The following is a 12,720-nucleotide window of genomic DNA, read 5'->3' on the forward strand; positions in this document are numbered from 1 at the left end:
AATGAGGTTTTAATACAGTCACATTGATCCCAGTGCAATAGCTCTGAGCTTTAACAATAACCAATATTCTATCGTTCTCCAAACTTGTTCTGAATTTTCACATGCCCTCTTTCCTTGCTTCTCTTTAACCAGGATTCTTAGAAGAAGCAGAACATTTGGTTTTTGCCAATGTAATTATGAAACTGGAAAACACAATTGAGACTGCAGATGAGGTCCAAAAGGGAATGGATTTAATTAGACGGCATTTCCTCAAATGCCAAATACAGTTGCAAGAAAAAGTATATGAACCCTTTGGGATTACGTGGAGTTTTGCATGAATTGGCCATAAAATGCTCTCTAAACATCATGTAAGTCACAACAATAGAAAAACACAGTCTGCTTAAAATAATACTACACAAACATTAGCTGTTGTCATGTTTTAATTGAACATAAGATGGAAACATTCACAGTGCAGGGTGGAAAAAGTATGTGAACCCCTAGCCTAATGACTTCTCCAAGAGCTAATTGGAGCCAGGAGTGAGCCAACCTTGACCCCAATCAGTGTGATGATATTGGATGTGTTGCTGACAGCTGTCCTGCCCTTTAAAAACACACACCTATTTTGGGTTTACTGGTCTCAAGAAGCACTGTCTGATGTGAACCATGTCTCGCAGAAAAGAGCTCTCAGAAGACCTATGATCAAGAATTGTTGACTTGCATGAAGCTGGAAAGGGTTACAAAAGTATCTCAAAAAGCCTTGATGTTCATGTGTCCACGGTAAGACAGACTGTCTACAAATGGAGAAAGTTTACCAGTGTTGCTACTCTCCCTAGGCGTGGTCGTCTTGTAAAAATGACTGCAAGAGCACAGCGCATAATGCTTAATGAGGTAAAGAAGAATCCTAGAGTGTCAGCTAAAGACCTACAGAAATCTCTGGCACATGCTAACATTTTTGTTGACACATCTACAATAAGGAAAACATTAAACAAGAATGGAGTACATGGGAGGACACCACGGAGGAAGCCATTGCTGTCCAAAAAAAATATTGCAGCACGTTTGAAGTTTGCAAAAGAGCACCTGGATGTTCCACAGCACTACTGGCAAAATATACTGTGGACAGATGAAACCAAAACTGAGTTGTTTGGGAAAAACACACAACACTATGTGTGGAGAAAAAAAGGCACAGCACACCAACATCAAAACCTCATCCCCACTGTAAAACATGGCGGAGGGAGCATCATGGTTTGGGGCTGCTTTGCTGCCTCAGGGCCTGGATGGATTGTTGTCATTGATGGGAAAATGAATTTATCAGGACATTTTGTAGGAAAACGTACGACCATCTGTCCGCCAACTGAAGCTCTGCAGAGTATGGGTGATGCAACAGGACAATGACCCAAAGCATACAAGTAATTCAACAAAACAATGGCTTCAACAGAACAGAATATGCCTTCTGGTGTGGCCCAGAGTCCTGACCTCAACCCGGTTGAAATGCTGTGGCATGACCTTAAGAGAGCGATTCACACCAGTCATCCCAAGAATATTGCTACACTGAAACAGTTTTGTGAAGAGGAGTGGTCCAAAATTACTCCAGATCGTTGTGCAGGTCTGATCTGCAACTACAGGAAATGTTTGGTTGAGGTTATTGCTGCCAAAGGAGGGTCAACCAGTTATTAAGTCCAAAGGTTCACATACTTTTTCCACCCTGCACTGTGAATGTTTCCATCTTATGTTCAATTAAAACATGACAACAGCTAATGTTTGTGTAGTATTATTTTAAGCAAACTGTTTTTCTATTGTTGTGACTTACATGACATTTAGAGCGCATTTTATGGCCAATTCATGCAAAACTCCACGTAATCCCAAAGGGTTCACATACTTTTTCTTGCAACTGTAGTATGGATGATGCTCATATTTCACCACTAGATAAATATACATCAGCACATTTTTTTAAAAAAAAGTGAAATTGATGCCTCAGATTCCTGTAATAATTTAGACAAAACTGTACACATTTTTCAGAATTAAGTTTCACTATACAGGATTTTCTTCTGAATAAACTTCTGTAAGGTTGCAGTCTTCCTTTGCAATTCTAGGCATAGCTAACTAGTGGAGAAAGCTCCATTGGATGTATGAGTCATACTTTTGAAGAAGTCTATCTGGCTATGGGGTGTAAAGATGTGAATATGTAACAGACATACAAAACAGACAGAATAACAGAGTTGGAAGGGACTTTGGAGGTCTTCTAGTCCAGCCCCCTGCCTCAAGCAGGACAAATGGTTGTTCAATCTCTTCTTTAAAACTTTCAGTGTTGGAGCATTTAACAGCTTCTGGAGATAAGTTTAGATTATATTTGGGAGTAGTTTATGATGTTTAGATCATATTTGGGAACACACTTAAATGACTGAATACATACAATTTTGGCAAAAACCAGACAGCTTCAAATGAGATACAGCTTGAATACAGATATTCAAGAAATTCTCAAGACATGCAGCTTGTACATCCAAGAAAGAAACCAAAATATTCCAGAAGATATAAGCACAAGGCAATGATTTCTACTTGTTGATATGGAAGGAAAAATGGAATGGGAGAGGACTTGTTTTAAGTCCTAACACCTTCTAGAAAGGATCTTCAATCTTTTGGAATCTATTGAAAGCATGTGATGGGGTTATTATAAGCACAGGGCTACAGCCATATTTATTTGCGTATTAACATTCCTATATAGGACCTAGCAATATTGTTGGAAATGCATTTATGCTTCAGACTGATGCTTTGTTTTGCAGTAAGCATTGATAATATTTGGTTAAACAATTTTTGATAGGTAATAGCCAAACTATCACCAGATATGCTTTTGCATATACAACAAACTAGAACTTTCATTCTTACCCATCAGAACTTACCAGAGGTGGAGAGCGGATTCCCATAATTTGTGCTCCTTTTGACTTTATACAGGGACAACGATGGTAGATGTACCATGCAGAGGGAATCACATGGGCTGTATGTGAGACACAAATCAGATTGTGAGAAGTAACTAGGCATGGAGGCAGCATCCATTAAAGTCCATTTGGCAGTCATAGATGTGCAATCCAAGTCCCGCCCCTTTCATAAGTGCATGCCTGCAAAGCGGAAGGACTTTGATTAGCCATCATCTTGACTTTGTTTACTCCCCAGTCAGCTATCCCACCAGAGTCTATCCAAGCCTCTTACTGTGTGAGGGTTCCCACTTGCATGAGGAAACAACCACAGCAAAAGGGGTGCTACTCTTTTGCCTTGCACAATTTGCACATTCTCAATTGATTTCAATTTTTATTTATGTATTAAAATGTTTAATTAATAAATAAACAAATAATTGACTCTGGGCGGCTTACAATAAGATAAAAAGTACAAAATGTAATGCAGGGCAATTAAAATTTATGCTCCAAATTCTGTGAGAAAAGTGCCAAAAAATGAAATCATCCCACTTCCAAAGCTTTGTTTTAGCTGTCCACATGACGGTTATACTTATTGGTTTGAGGAATACTGCAGGGATGTAGTTATCAGGGTAGGGGGGTGGAGAGAGAGAGAGCAAGAGAGCCCAAAACACACACTGCAGAATTCACGTTTTCTGTCCATGCAAAATTATTCGTGTTTTTTTCCCAAACCAAGATCAGTTATAAAGAAACTGGAAGCTCAGCACCATGTTCTTTACAGGTTATTCTTTCAATGCGAGCTTCTTCATTGGTGTTTTGGATTGTGAAATAAACTCAAAGTGCTTTCTACCATTGATCTACCATAGATTTGCAAAGATTGGCAGAAAATATACCTTTTTATTATGAAACCTAAAATCTGTCATTTTGGTCTTGTCTCATAAAAGCAGAATAAAAATCTCAACTAATTTGCAAGCTATTTTGTAGATGTACATTCATACAGCAGATCTCTACCAGCTCCTAGTTTACATTTATTTGACACAGACCATTTCCTTCCTTTCTCCAATTCAGAAGTGATAGGTTGTCATAATTGTTTTCCTTTGTTCAACTTTCCATTGTGACTCTAGACAACTGTCATTTATACCAACTAATTTCCATGTAACTGAATAACACATTCAGTACACAATTTATACTAAACTAACAATACAGTATGCTGGCTTTCCATTCTGCTTCAGAAGTAGTTATTTTTTCTATTCTATATAATACTGAAATATATCAAAAATATCATCGTTTGTTTGGCACAATAAGGCACTCTGGCCTTAACAGAAATTGCTGCTTACAGCTAGTTAATATTTAGATCCACTTGTTTAGACCCTGATAGTGTTCTTATTTGTATGGATGTCAATGACTTTGTTTAACTATTAGTGATGCAGCTTTCCCTTTAGTGATGCACTAAAAGTGTGATAAAACTGCAGTTTCTAGAATTCCTAAGAAGCCCTCATAACTGGGAATTTTTGGAGTTGCATAACACATTTTCAGAGTCCCTACTGCAAACTGATGCATGCAACAACAGAGTGGACATACCATACTGAACCAACAGCAGATAAACAAGGATGAGAATGTGATTTATCTGCTTTTGATTGGTGTGTTGTGTGAACTTAGCCATTCTGCTTTGGAAATCACAGCTCGCACAAAAAATCGTGGTGACACAAACTACAACTTGGTGTCATGTACACAAATACAACCAGTATCCAACCACTAAAAGTATGCATTGATGGGTTCACATGCCCACACTAATTATTATATTGGAGGTAATTTAAAAATTGAGTCTGTAGTGCTTAGCTCTGGATGACATATTTTTACACCTACAAGTCATTGCTTGATGTTGTTCTCATCCATATGGAATGCACATGCACAAAACAAAAACCCAATTAACATGGCACGATTGGACCCACCCTTTCTCTTCTCTTGTCCTTGGATTCAACTTGCTAGAGTCATAAAGGTGACTTGCACCAGGCTTATTTTTTGTAAATAAAGATATCTGAAGTAAAAAAAAGTGGTTGTTAGGTGGAGTGGGGACTCCCTAGTGGCCTAGCCTTAGCCTTTTGAAAGAGAGAAATATAATGAGAAAACAATAAAATATATTAATTGTTGAGTTTGAACATGCTAGACTAAAATGTGGATGACTTTGTGGTTTAGTGTAGATAAGAACATCGGCAATTAGTTAGGATCCAGCAAGATTTAGTTAACACAGCCACTGTAACTACAACAAATTGGTAATCCATGGCAAAGCACTATAGATCCTGTTCTGCCACTGATCCAGGCACACCTCCAGGGAATCCTTAATGTTCTTGCCCAATAGGGATTCTTTTGAGGCACGCCTGGGTCAAGGACAGAACAGTTTATTAATTCCCCCAAATTAAAATAATGGTTTTCTTCAACAGATTTAAGATTCACCGCTAGCCTACAGGTAGATTACGAAGCAAGCTGCTTGAGATATTAAGTGGCTATCTTCTAAGCTTCCAGAAGGTCAAGCCACTCATGCCTTCTCGGAGGCACAGGAATGCCACATCAGTTTGAACACGGGGGAGAATTTTCATTCTGGCTGCCATTAAAAGGTTGCAGAATCAGCAGCACAGGCCTTATACAAATTTTGAAACTTTTTAAAAAAATCCAGTCAGGTTTCCTAAGAGCTGCAGCCTTGAGATCTGCAAGTGGTCTAATTAGAATCAAAGTGCAAATCTGGCAAGCTATTTTATTAGCTTGGCTGAGGATCCCTCTGGCTCCAACTGGACTGCTTTCCTTTCCAATATCTGACAATCCTAGGCTGCAATGGTGGAATACTATTATGAACAGGTTGACATCATTTGGCCTCTCTCCAGGATATGAGCTATTTTCAGGGTACGGTATTGCCAAATACTGCTAAGCTTGTAAGCCGCCCTGAGTCTTCGGAGAAGGGCGGGATATAAATGGAATAAAAAAAAAATAGGTAAACAAGCAGTGACTGGCAAAACAATTTAAGCCATTTTTTTACTCGTTGCCAAAGACTGAGAATCATTTACTTGGTTGCCACAAATTTTGCTTTTTTGCAGCTCGAACCTGGCATACTACTGCATTTGCGGTAGTAGATATGCAGATATTTAATTACTGCAATTGGCCTTTAACTTTATTCTACTTCATTATATGTAATATTGTTCTGACCTAGGATTGTATTAATGTTTTCGTTTTGGTCACTGGCTTTAATAATCACGGCATGTGGGCTATCTAATCCATGATGTCTTTAGCAGCTCAACAACAAACCAAATAAACAGCAACAGCAAGAAGTGGCATCTTAATTCAGTGGGTGTGTTTGAACATGACAACTGAACAAGGGAGCCTGAACTCACTCAAGAGACTGGGTTCACACAACCGAATGAATCATAGGCAAGCCGCAAGGGCTGGGTTGGCACAACCCATGAGACCAAAACATGGTGGGCTAGTTTGTGGCTGAGTAGGTCTTAAGCTGCTAAGTAAAAAATACTCAGGTTGAGTTGTGCTCTGCACCTGGTGTCTCCGCAAACGCAACCGTATAACAGAAGACACCTGCCTCTGCCTTCCAGCACGTTTTGACTTCCCACTCTTCCATCGACGCATTAACCAGCTCCAATCCTGGTTACCTCCCGAGTCCAGGAAAAAGCAGCCAGCTGTTGCCAGCTGTTGAGCTTAGTGCTGGAGGGATTCCACCATTCGGCAGTCAGCCCAACAACGTCACCCGCCCCCGAGGGAGATAAACTTCGCTGCAGCCGGTCGGTTTCCCCTCTGACTTTTTGCAACTTGCTTGCTACCAATTATTTATTGTAAACGAAAATCGGCAGAACATTTGGCTGCAAACAGAAGCTTACCGTCAATCCCTCCCCTTCGATCGCCTAACCCCCCCCCCCCGCTTTCAAAACAAAGTGGGGAGGGGGGGGAAAACGCGCACCAACAGGAAAAACAGCTGAAGCCAGACAGGCGGGAAGGAAGGGAACCAGCCGCCCGCCGCTCTCCCACAGCAAGCGCCGCCCCTCGCGACCGCCACGCCCAATCAGCATTAAGCGAAGGCAGAGAAAGTCAGTGACAGCTCTCTGCCTTGTCTCTCCGCTGGAAATCGCGGGCGGGGGGAGGGGGGGGTCAAGTGGAGGAACACACGCCACCGCCTTATTTGCATGGCCCAATAGAGCGGCGGTATGCAAATGAGACGCCAGACGGTTGGCCAGGGGTTGGCAGGATAACTCCGGGCCGAGGGATCCTTTGTCCCTCATTCCAGCTGGGCGGCGGAGAGCAGCCGAGGGGGCGGCCGGCCGGCGTTGCGGGACTAGATCGAGAGGCGCAAAGGCTGCAAGCGGGACTAGATCGAGAGGCGCCAAGGCTGCAAGCGGCGTGGAGCGAAGGAGACTTGGGGCAAAAGCGCAAAGGGACGCGCGGCGCAGTTCCGAGCAGAGGGAGAGCAGCGGCAGCAGCCGCCGAAGCTGGGGATTGGCTTGCTGGAGAGACGGGACCGCCGGTTTGCGGGAAAGCAAACGGCGAAGAGCCCTCCAGGACGTCGAGGCGGCGAGAGGAGGAGGAGGAGGAGGCGGCGGCGGCGGAGGAGGAACGGGGCAGAACGCCCGATCCCCGCGACCTCTTCCCGTCCTTCTCTGCAGGCACCTGCAGCTGCAACATGACCCTGGAAGATCTGGCTGGAGACCATCAGGCTTTTGGAAGGTACGGGATCCCTTTGGCCGTCCGAGGAACGGCTTCTCCCCTGCAGAGACGTTCAGTTAGTTGCACGGTGGAAATTGGGGGTGGGTGGGTGGGGGAGCCGGCAAGCAGCGCGGAAGCCGCAGCAGAGATCACCTCGCTGGCGTTGATCCGCCGGCCGGCCGGCAACCGTGACTGCCACCTCACAGCTGGGCAGGGGAGGAGGGGACGGGGAGCCGGCCAGGCGCGGTGCAGAGGCTTGAAGGCGATCGGGGAAGAGGCGGTGCGAGGAAGGGAGATTTGCGCCTGTGTGGGAATAGAAACTTAGGAGAAGGCAGCGTTTTTGTGCCTTCGTGTGTGTGTGTACGTGTGCGTGTGTGTGTGAGGAGAGGGCGGCACGGCCTTTTCTGACAGGACACGGGACTAAGGCGAACTAAGCTTAGGCAGCGATCGCTCCTGTAGACCAGGGGTCTTCAAACTTGGCCCTTTTATGACTTGTGGACTTCAACTCCCAGAATTCCTCAGCCAGCTTTGCTGGCTGAGGAATTCTGGGAGTTGAAGTCCACAAGTCATAAAAGGGCCAAGTTTGAAGACCCCTGCCAGTGTAGACGGAAATGATTCCCCTCCCCCTCCCTGCTTCCTTAGGAGCTGCTGATCGGTTTCCACTTGAGAGGACTTTTCTGTTCAGCTGTTGGATCTTGAGTTATGCAGCATAGGCTGGCGGGGTGAGGGCCTCGGGGCTGGAGAGAAACGGCCCCTTAAATGTATTACTATGGTGATCTTTGATGAGAGAGAATACATTTTGGCTGGAGTTTTGAAACTTTTTTTTTCTTTCCCCTCCTTGGGTTTGCCAGCATGGAGAAGGTGGGGGATGCCCTGGAAGAAGTCCTGAGCAAAGCCCTGACTCAGAGAAGCATCACCGTTGGGGTGTATGAGGCTGCCAAACTACTCAACGTGTAAGTGGAGAGTGAGGTGGTGGTGCCTGACTGTTGCCTGGGAGCCACAACTACAGTATCCTCCCAAGTTCTTCATGGTGATATTGCACTTTGATGTTTACCGGGTTGATTGATCTACCTCAGGAAATGATCTGTCGGATGATCTGTCGGAAGCAAAGCTCCTGAACATGCATTCATGCAGGCAGGAAAAAAAATCCTGAGTTTCTTGCCAAATGCAGATGTGTCCAGCTTTCTCTGTGTTGATCACAGAAGCATTGCATTTGCAGTTATGTTATTTCTCTTTCCAATTTACCCACAATGCAAGAGTTCTAAGAGCCAAATGACAGTTAAGCTAATGGAAACTGCTGACCAGGGATTTTGCTTATGTCTTTTTGCCTTGATGCTAAAATGTCATCAGGCTGTTTTTTTTTAAAAAAGCCCTTTTCCACTCTAGGCTGGAACTGTGGATGCTGAGCATTTAAAAATCTAGTTTCTGTCATCTGAAGTTCAAGCCCATATAAGACAATGTCTCAGCTTCTGCTTATACCCAGACAAAATTATTTCCCATGTTTGTAATATGCTCCATGACTTCAGTTCCTGTTTTGTCTCAGTTCCTCATTATAAAATACACCTATTATTGTTTGTCACGCTGTGAATAATGCAATCTGTATTGTTTTATCCCTTCAGGGATCCAGATAATGTGGTGCTTTGCCTGTTGGCAGCAGACGAGGAAGACAACCAGGATGTTGCTTTACAAATTCACTTCACTCTGATTCAAGCTTTTTGTTGTGAAAATGACATTAATATACTTCGAGTGAATAACCCAAGCCGCCTTGCAGAGCTTCTGCTTTTAGGGGCAAGCGGAGGAGTTGAACAGCCTGCGGACTTGCACTGTGTGCTAGTAACAGTAAGTTTTGGTTTTCTTGAGAGATGGGGTATAAAACCTACTGGGACAGGATAATTTCTGTTGCTTCTTCATGGCCTGCCACTTAGCTATAATTGTAGCCAAAGTAAGCCTAAATTTCCAGCATTCTTACCTTTCTGCATCTGGTTCCAAGTGTGAATTTGCATGGCCTTTGCTTTAATTAGCCTTTTCCTCTGCACAAATTGTATCACAACCTCTCTCTTTGCTTATTGAGCATTTGAAAGCAAAGACTTGTACAAACATGTTTCATCCTGTTGACAACAGGAGTGTACAACCCCATGAGTCACCTTCCTACAGTAACTCCCTGCCTATATTTGTCTTTCCTCATTACTAATTAGCTCAGAGGTCATTATTAGATAATTTACTTGGCTGTGATTAAAAGACTGGTCACTGTTAGTAATTTGTGGCCTTGATGTGATTTGGGAACTGCTAAGTTATTCATAACTTCAGAAGACATACTTTAAGAAGTAGGTTTACAATATTTAATATATTTTTTACATTCAAGTTGTAATGGAATGCAGCCAATATTTCTGTAGGTCAAGCCATTATTTGACATGAACTGCAAATACACTTTATACAGTTACTTGGCTGTTCATGCAAAGACAAATGATTTTTTGTAATTGTGAAGTATGTGCATAATGCTAAGCTTGTGAATAAAATATTGATTTCTTATTTTTTATCTAAACCATGCTGCAGTTTTTTTTAATCTACTTTTTATATTAGCTCTTTTGCTAGTTATAGGGGAAGAGGCAACTTTATTAGGGTGAACTCCTGGATATTTTAAGTTTAAATTTTCCCCCAAATCACTAACGCAGCTTTGTTTTTATAAGATCAATTGGAGGCATTCAATTGAACTTTCACCCACCCACCCCCTGTAATAAATGTTGCATTGCAGTCTTATCTAGAGCATTTTGTGTCTTTTATATATAGGTCCTTTTATTGTCAGCAGCATTTTACTTTGTGCTGACAGTGAACATTTTCTGTCTCCTCTCCTCTTGCAGAATCCACATGCTTCTCAATGGAAGGATCCAGCCCTAAGTCAGCTGATCTGCTTTTGCCGTGAAAGCCGCTACATGGATCAGTGGGTCCCCGTTATTAATCTGCCTGAACGGTGACAGCAGGCAAATAAGGTTGAACTGAATAGAGAAAAGTTGCACTGAAGTTTCAAGATACTTTAGTTATTTGCTCAGGAAGCAATTTCCCAGCCTGACACAAGGATTACAGTAATTGAAGGTCAAGTCAGTAGGCTGAGGTTGAACTGCACATTGTGTGAAACTGAAGGATGTTTGACAGCATGGTTGGTCAATGATGGACTCAAAGCAGAAGCCATGTTGAGGGAGCAATAGGAAGTCCCCAGAGGAAGTTAAGAGTTCTGCAAGACGGTTGTGAAATCAAGTGTGGCAGAGTTCCTTTCAGAAGCCACCCAGTGGGCTTAGTTGGCATTGTCAGAAAGGAAACTCCTAGTTTCTGTTTTAAATACCTTTCACTTTTGAGACCGAAAAGGTTTCGTTTACTCTAGCAACCATTCTCTTTTGTTTCAACATGCCCATTTCTTCAGTTTTTCTTCTAAGAAATATTAAATTATTTTGCAAGACCAGTGAAAGATTTATTTATGCTAGGGATTTTGTGTACCACTTGTATTAAAATGGTTGAACTGCTGCCTTTTAATGTTTGAAATTGGACTGAGTTCACTGAAATAAAACATTTGAAAAGCATCAGGAAATGGTTGCTTTTTGCTTTTTAGGCTAGAGGCAACACAAAATTCCTGGAGAACAATTGTGACGATTGTATGGCATGGCTTTCAGCTTTTAAGTTGTTGCACAATACTTTGGAAGTTTTGTTGTAACAGCATAACATCTGTGAATATGAGAATATGCTGTGATTTATAAACCCCTTTAATAAAATAGGTTTCCCCCCAAACTTAATAATAAATAATAATAATAGTAGTAGTAGTAGTAGTAATGAATTGGAAGGTCTTGTTTGCGTTCAAAAAATGGAGCAGGTAACACTGGAAAACTTAACAAAAATAAAAAAATGTGGTTCTGCAAAGGGATTAGCACACACCTGAAAATAAGAGTAGCTGTGCTATTCTTCTCACGTACCTGATTGCCAGCCAAACACACACACACACTCAAGGAATGATGGGTTCTCCTAAACGACACTTTTGCCCTGAGTATCTGGGTAAAAAGGCAAATGAATCATCAGTACAGGAAAGATGTATGTGGTCTTGTAAGAGTCTAGAAAAACAGCTGAAGAATAGTAATTGAAACAAAAAAACCCTCTTATGTACTGCAAATGCTTCCTATCTTGTCTCATTACAAAGAATTGAAAATGAAGTGAATTCTGGGAGTTGAAGTCCACGAGTCATAAAAGAGCCAAGGTTGCCTACCCCTGGGTAGGCATATCTGTTCTATTATATATCAGGTAAGAGACACCTTGTCATAGGTAGAAAGTGTTTCCAATAGCAATTCATGCTGAACAGTATTCCATAATTGTTATTTTTATAGACTAGAGCAGACATGTCAAACACAAGGCCCGAGGGCTGGATCCGGCCCGCGAAGTGGTTTTATGCGGCCCGCGAAGCCATCCTGGAAACAGTGAGGGAGCGGCCCCCACTGCCTTGGCCCTGGCCCAGAGACCCTCAGATCTGTCCCATTCCTGCCCAGGCCCCCATAGGCACCCTTGATGCGAACGATGTAGAGCTGGCCATGCCCACCCAGTAGGCCATACGCACTCTAGCTACGCCCACTCAGGCCACACCCACCCGGCCCCTTGAGGGCAACCGCAATGCTGATGTGGCCCTCAATGAAATTGAGCTTGACACCCCTGGACTAGAGACTGCTCAATGACTAGATCAGCTAACTGTAACATAAGCCTCTTGTAAGAAAAGGCATTAGTAGCCCCTCCTCTTTGTAGAATTCTTCATAAGGAAATCTTCAGAAATAACTTTTACTACATACGCAATAGGGAGGCCATGCTATGTTTTAAGATCCCCAGCACCAGTAGCCTCTTCCATTCTAGGATTTTGAAAATGTGTTGAACCTCGGTTTCCAAGAACAGCTGTGACACAGAAGGAAATTCAGGAGTTTGAGTCCCAGGTAAGGAAATCTTGGTTACATCCAGAAGCAGCTGAATTGTTCCATTCTATTCTCAAGCTATAAGAATAGGGAACCTCTCTCATAAATTGCTTAATTATTTGTCTAGCAGCCCAAGTCCCAGTAATGCACCGTAGAAAAAAAGCTAAATTGCATAAACATCTGAAGTGGGCAAAAGGAAGATAATT

The 12,720-nt window shown here is 42.6% G+C and overlaps 1 protein-coding gene across 2 annotated transcripts; it reads left to right on the forward strand.

The window, feature by feature from the left end:
* Nucleotides 1-7,133: 7,133 nt before the first annotated feature.
* Nucleotides 7,134-11,950, forward strand: GADD45A (growth arrest and DNA damage inducible alpha). Of its 2 annotated transcripts, none has more exons than XM_081325229.1 (4): nucleotides 7,134-7,601; nucleotides 8,432-8,533; nucleotides 9,200-9,419; nucleotides 10,439-11,949. In XM_081325229.1, the coding sequence occupies exons 1-4, from the start codon at nucleotides 7,558-7,560 to the stop codon at nucleotides 10,550-10,552; spliced, it is 480 nt and encodes a 159-aa protein (XP_081181355.1). In that variant the 5' UTR covers nucleotides 7,134-7,557; the 3' UTR covers nucleotides 10,553-11,949. The 2 variants fall into 2 exon arrangements, with proteins under 2 accessions (XP_081181355.1, XP_081181356.1); XM_081325230.1 differs by lacking the exon at nucleotides 7,134-7,601 and adding an exon at nucleotides 8,153-8,302 and having other exon boundaries at nucleotides 10,439-11,950.
* The last annotated feature ends 770 nt before the right edge of the window (nucleotides 11,951-12,720 follow it).

The sequence above is a fragment of the Vipera berus genome, assembly GCF_964194415.1.
Source record: "Vipera berus genome assembly, chromosome: 3".
Taxonomy (NCBI): domain Eukaryota; kingdom Metazoa; phylum Chordata; class Lepidosauria; order Squamata; family Viperidae; genus Vipera; species Vipera berus.

Coding starts and splice junctions, on each gene's coding strand:
- GADD45A (XM_081325229.1), top strand. CDS start 7,558: ATGACCCTGGAAGATCTGGCTGGAGACCATCAGGCTTTTGGAAG. Junction 7,602..8,431: donor GACCATCAGGCTTTTGGAAG/GTACGGGATCCC, acceptor TGGGTTTGCCAG/CATGGAGAAGGTGGGGGATG. Junction 9,420..10,438: donor TGCACTGTGTGCTAGTAACA/GTAAGTTTTGGT, acceptor CTCCTCTTGCAG/AATCCACATGCTTCTCAATG.